Source organism: Acinonyx jubatus, chromosome X, assembly GCF_027475565.1.
Source record: "Acinonyx jubatus isolate Ajub_Pintada_27869175 chromosome X, VMU_Ajub_asm_v1.0, whole genome shotgun sequence".
In the NCBI taxonomy this organism is placed as follows: Eukaryota; Metazoa; Chordata; class Mammalia; order Carnivora; family Felidae; genus Acinonyx; species Acinonyx jubatus.
The window spans coordinates 9,578,805-9,584,690 of record NC_069389.1 but is presented as its reverse complement, the minus strand read 5'-3'; the positions used below and the strand labels follow the sequence as shown (position 1 = coordinate 9,584,690).

Below are 5,886 nucleotides of genomic sequence, written 5' to 3'. Positions count from 1 at the left end.
AATTTTGAATATTGAAACCGGCCATTAGACAAGGAAGCACATTTTGAATTCTTTTATAAAGGAGCTGTTAAAAATGTAGTTTTTCCTCATGACCAAACTGCTTAAATCCTATTTGTGTCAATGCTGGTAACTGGCTAAGTAAGCAAGTTCACCTTGACTCCTGAATCAAAGATTGTGCTGTGAATTACCACCACCTCCATTAATGCAATAAATTCGGCGTTGTCTTATCGAACCCTATGAAAGGCAAGAACTGCAAATGTATTTTTGTTTTCGTACAACTCATACTAGGAATGCAAGCAGCCTAAAGAAATAATCTTCCCATCACCTAGGACACGAGGTGTTTCACATTCCTGGATGAAATTCATTTCTACGCCGTCTCTGATTTTACCCCCAATTACCCGATGTTTGTTACTTATCATCGTTCCCCAGCGAGACCGCTCTCGGCCCTTTGGCAAAGGGTTCGTGTATGAATAAGCCGCTCCTTCCAGACACCACAGTCACACCAGCCAGGTTTTAAAACTTTTTATTTGCATATTAAAAAAATTGTGCATTCCAATAATTAAAATCATTTGAACAAAAAAATGGCACTCTGATTAAACTGCATTTTACAGCCTGCAGGACACCTTGGACCAGCTTGGTTTTTACTCTAGATTTCACTGTCGTCCCACCCAGCTTCTTCCTTCACCAACATGCAAGTTCTTTTCCTTCGCTGCCAGCCAGACAGGCAGATGGGAGAGGCAGGCGCCTTCGTTTGTCAGTAGTTCTCGATTCTTTGATGTGAAAAGGGGGCAGCACAGTCATTTAAACTCGATCCAACCTCTTTGCATCTTACAAAGTTAAACAGCTAAAAGAAGTAAAATAAGAAGGCAATGCTTGTGGAATGTACAGTGCATATTGGCGGCGCACGCCTCATTACGATTCGCCTGCTTGCTTCTCCTGCTCAATCGCTGTGACAGGAAAGAAAAAAGAAAGAGAAGAGCTCATTAGGGGGACTCAGTGTAGCCTAGTGTCAGATGATTGCACTTTCTTTTACCGATCGCTTCCCATATCCCAAGTATCAAGCCGTTCCACCACGAAAACATGTACATTAAAAAGACCATTTGAACAGATAAAATGGAATACATACTGCATCGTAATATATTGTAAACATCCCATTATTAAATTATTAAAGCCTTATTGGTTGGCTGCAAAACAATTTTTAATTAGCCTTTGCAGGCCACATTCATCATTAAGAGCTGTCAGCTCCTCCCCCGCACTCCCCCGCCCCCCCTCCCAGCCCCTCCCCATCCTCCCGCCCAGCCTTTTCTCAAGGTGGTGGGGGGGGGGGTAGGGGGGAGACTTACTTTCTTTTGAAGGCAGCGGATTTTTCTCTTGCGTTTCTGTCTTCTTCAATTTCGACTTATCGAATTTCTCAATCTCAGCCATATCGGGTTTGTCAGACATGGTTGCAGAGGAAGCTGCATATACAAAGCCAAGAGGGAGGGTGAGATCGCGCGAGGAGCGACCCACCCTTGTCTCTCCCGGCTCAGAAATGCGCTTTTGCCCTCGCATCCCCTGCCTGAAACCCCACCTCTGTCTCCTTCCGCTTTCATCCAAGGCTAAAGCTTCCTCTTTCTATACAAAAAAGAACCCCCCCCCTTCATTATTTCCAAATGCCGGGGCCCAAACCGGCAAGATCGCTCCCCCATTGGGGGGGGGAGGGGCGAATCTTTCGGAATAATGAAATTGACCACGGCGGGTTGTGAATTGCAACGTGTAACCATTCAAGGCTGGTTAAAAGGGGAACACGATGAAGCCATTTCAAGGGGGGATGGGCTCGAGTAAAAATTCTTAAAATGAATCCCGGGCTGCACAGCGCTGCCATTTTCCATGCGCGCTCTGTCCGCCAAAGATGCGCGCCCGTGCTTTCTTCTCTGCTCACAAAGGCGGCAGCTGCGGCCGGCGCTCCCACCACCGCCCTACCGCTTCCTCGCTGGCGCTCCACAATGCCGCCGGCTGCACACAAAGCTGCCCCACACCCCATCGACCGGTGGTGATCGGCACGCAGGGGCCATTCGGCAGCCCCCGCAAGAAGGGCTGACCCCCCCCCCTTTTTTTTTTTCCCATCTCACAGTGGAGCCCAGCCGCCTGAATCTGGACAGATAGGAGCCCAAGAAGCCCTCGGAGGCTACAAGAAAAAATGTAATTGTTGAAGCTCCGGGTTCGGGTGGGTGTGAGTTGGAACAAAGGATCTTTCTGTTCCTGACTAATCACCGCCTAAGAGACAATGTAGAATGCCTCGGGCGGGGGAGAAAAAAATGTTCCCTCGAAGCTGCAAGGCCAAAGGTCCGGTTTGGGGGGGGGGGGGGTCGTTTTTTTAAAATCACCGAGTTCCCGACCCCGTCCCCCCAGCATCTGGCAGGGTCTGGCACCCCCAGGCCCCCAAGGCAGGCCTCCCCGGGAGGACCGTTTGGGCTCGGGCTGCAGGGACGCCTCGGGAGGAAGGCGGCCGCCGAGGGGCGAGCGCGGGCGCGGGGCGGGGAAGGGACGGGAGGGCAGGAGGCAGGGGCCCTGGGGCTCACCGGAGCGAGGTGCACGAACGAGCGAAGTCCGATCTGCGCAGTGGCTGCCGCCGAATGCCGGGCGGGACGCGCCGCGCGCCGCTATATGCGCGCTCCTATGTAAATGAGGTGATGTCACCCGCCGGCCCACTTAACCCCTTCGCGCCCCGGCTCCTCTCCCTGCCTGGCGTTTGGGGGACCCCCGCCCCGTGTGCACCAGTGCACCCTGACCGCAACGACAGGGGAAAATTAAAACGGGCCCAAGCCCCCCCCCCCCCCCAGCACTTCCTGCATAATGCATTTTCCCTCTTCGTGTCTATTTTAGCATCGTGGATCTTTGCAACAGCCGCGGAAGCCTGCTCTTGGGGACCGGGGCATGATAACTAAGGGTCTAGGGTGGTACCTACGGGGGTGGCGGTGGGGACAGGCATTCCTTTACTGCGAAGCTGGCTTTGTCTGGGGCGGACATCCCCAAGCCAGGGTGCGGTGGCCGCGCGGGAGGGCCTCGCCCACTGCAGGGGTGCGATTCCTGTGACTCAGCTTTCGGACCAGCCGAGGGCCCGGGCCCCACCCCGGCCCTCTTTGTCTCCTCGCCCGGCTTCTCCTTGAATTGGGTGGGAGGTAAAACACCCTGAAGGGATTTTGTTTTCAAGGTTCCTTACTGTAACATGCGTATTTTCTTCATCGCTATAATTTTTGCAAGCAGTCGAATCAAAAAACCGGAATATTGGCCGCTTGGAGGTTAATTTATCCGTATTTTATAGGGTACAACGCCCCCCCCCCCCCCCCGCTTTAGAAAAATAAGTCAAGTTCAAGCTCTGCTATTGACTTGCTGCCTGACAATAAGGAAGTTCTTTTACTGTCCTGTTTCTTATTTTCCTAAATATAAAAGTGATTGCTAAGGAGGCCCAATGCCAAAGACTGCAGTCCCATCATTTCTAAAATCGAAAGATTAAATTTAAAAATCTCATTCTGTTTCGAAGAGAGCCTTTCCAGCCCAAGACATTATTGAAGGGCCCTTCTAAGTTACATCCGGAAATAGGAGATTTCGGTGGAGACGAGCGGTTTTCAAAATGGCACCTTGCCTGCTAGTACTGTGACCCCCTTGCCGCCGAAATTAGCTACAGACCCCGTGCCCTGTGCCTGCGAGTGGCAGGTGAAAGGAAAAAGACGGGCGGGTTGGAAAAGAACTACCTGAGATTATTTTGAGCTGCGAAACAGTATGCATGATACTTTTTATCCCTTTCTGCATCCTGAGGAAATATTTCCAGAAACCCCTTACTAATCATGTGTAGGGCAGTGGCTTTTGTCTCCTGGGGATTAAAGTCAAGTGTTATATAGGCCCTTAAAAGCCATTGCAGGAGCACCTCCGACTTCCCCATTTCTTTATCCACTCGACTTCCTTCTTCCCGGGGTGGGCAGTGGGGGGGAAAGCAGGAGGGGGTGGGGAGGGGCAGGTGACTGTCTGGCTCCCCAGTTCATGCTCTGCTGGGTGGCTGCCATTCTGTTCTCTAAACAGGATGTCACCTCTCTGATTACACCTCCCCCTGGCCCTACCCTAGTTGAGTCCCCTTGGTCGTGGAAGCTCAGAAAAGATCATGCAGGGTGAATTTCTGGCCCGTTTCAGATACTGACACCATTTCTGTGGGTTCCAGGATTCCATTTTGCCTCACCCAGCTGCTGTCAAAAGTCACTGCTTCCCGCCCCCCCTTCCACCCCCCTCCCCTGCACTGTCTCCCGGTACAAAGGACCACAAGGCCCAGTCCTTCTTCTCCCCGAGGCCTTTTGCTTAGAAAGGGTTAGGCCTGCCAGAGCAATGTCTCCAGAAGAGACAGAGGAGTGGAAATTTGGAAATGCCCGGAGAATCTTTCTAGTTTCGAGTTCCGAGCAAGCAGCCTTCCGTGGTGTTTAGATATGGACAGAGAGGAAGGGGACACACTAAAAGGAAGGGTGTCTACTGTGCCCCGCCTGTCCTGACACCTTGTCTGGGACCCAGAGAGAATGGAAAGACAGGGGGAGGCAGATGAAGGGAAACGCGAACTGAAGGAATATTCTTCACAGTTAGGTGACCCTGGCCACGTGAATTCATGTTTCCATGCCCGAGCTTTCTCGTCTGTAAAATGGGGTCATTGCAGTTGTACGGACCTCACGGGGTGGCTGGGAGGCCTAAAGCCTTAGGAAGTGCTTTGTACTGTTATTCTCATTTAGGATGGCAAGTGGAGGGAAAAAATAAATGAATGTTCGGTGTTTGGAATTGCAAATTTTCGATGTTTTCATAAAGTACCGGGATAAATGAAATCTCGTGTTAGTTTTACAGCAAATAAAAAATCACATCTCCCCTTGGTTGATGCCTTGTAAGCGTCAGGCATTGTCAGACATGCTTTAGACTTGCTTCTGCCTGTCCTGCCCGCTGCCCGTCCGGGAGGAGAGGTTCACAGATGGGGAAACTGAGGCTAGAGATCCATTGTTGCGGTAACTCAGGCGGGAGTTATTTGTGTTATTTGTGCTGAGGGGTTCATAAAAGTCTTCACCCCCGTCCCCCAAGTCTGTGCCGGAGAATCCTCAGGAAGCGTGTGAGGAGGGGGCAGGCCGCTCTGCTTCCCTAAATGCCTGGCAGAGCTGACTTACTTCAGTGAGGAAGGTCCTTGAACCCGGCTGGGCCCAACTTTGAACCTGTGGCGCTAACCACCTTGCCTTCCCCAGATGATTCAAACCCCTCAGCGTCCATGTTTCAGATGTCCCGGATAATTCCCACCTCACCGAAGCTACCATTTTAAGTGTGCCGGGCACAGCCACCGTGGAGGTGGGAGTTTTCCGTCCCACTTGAAAAGATGGCGGCTTTGAGTGACTACAGAACTTCAGGGTGCACCCACCCTGCTCAGGGCTCTCCGGTGGAAGACTCTGGTAAGGCACCCACCTGGTGCCAGCCAGGCCTTCCTCAGCTGTGGGCCACAGCACCCTGTGAAAAATGCGCCGAGAGAGCCTGCACTGGGCGGCGGCCCACCTCCAAAGCCCATGCCCTGTGGAACCAGGAAGAGGTGTCGGACCACACTGTGTTTCATTTTCCTTTCCAGGGATGGCCCGGGACGGGTTTGTAGCTGTTTTCAAAGCTGGACAAACAGCCAGGGAAGTCTGGGTTCATGCAAACCAGTCCTTGTCTTTTTAACCTATTAAATTCTGGGCAGAGCACTGGCCAGAACAAGAAGAGAAGGAACAGAAGCGACAGCAGCAAGGTTCCCCACCCTTGGCCTTCTCAAGCCCGGCGTCCCTGTGTCCGGGTTCCAGGGCCGCCCACCAGCTGCCCTACCTGCCTGCAACCCACTTTCCCCGGTGGCCCCACGCCATC

General features: G+C 52.3%; 1 protein-coding gene across 1 annotated transcript; it reads right to left on the bottom strand.

Moving 5' to 3' along the window:
• Nucleotides 1-507: 507 nt before the first annotated feature.
• TMSB4X (thymosin beta 4 X-linked) lies at nucleotides 508-2,674 on the bottom strand. The gene is made up of 3 exons (XM_027054461.1): nucleotides 2,562-2,674; nucleotides 1,344-1,457; nucleotides 508-947 (listed from the first exon to the last, which is right to left on the bottom strand). The coding sequence occupies exons 2-3, from the start codon at nucleotides 1,441-1,443 to the stop codon at nucleotides 913-915; spliced, it is 135 nt and encodes a 44-aa protein (XP_026910262.1). The 5' UTR covers nucleotides 1,444-1,457; nucleotides 2,562-2,674; the 3' UTR covers nucleotides 508-912.
• Nucleotides 2,675-5,886: the final 3,212 nt, after the last annotated feature.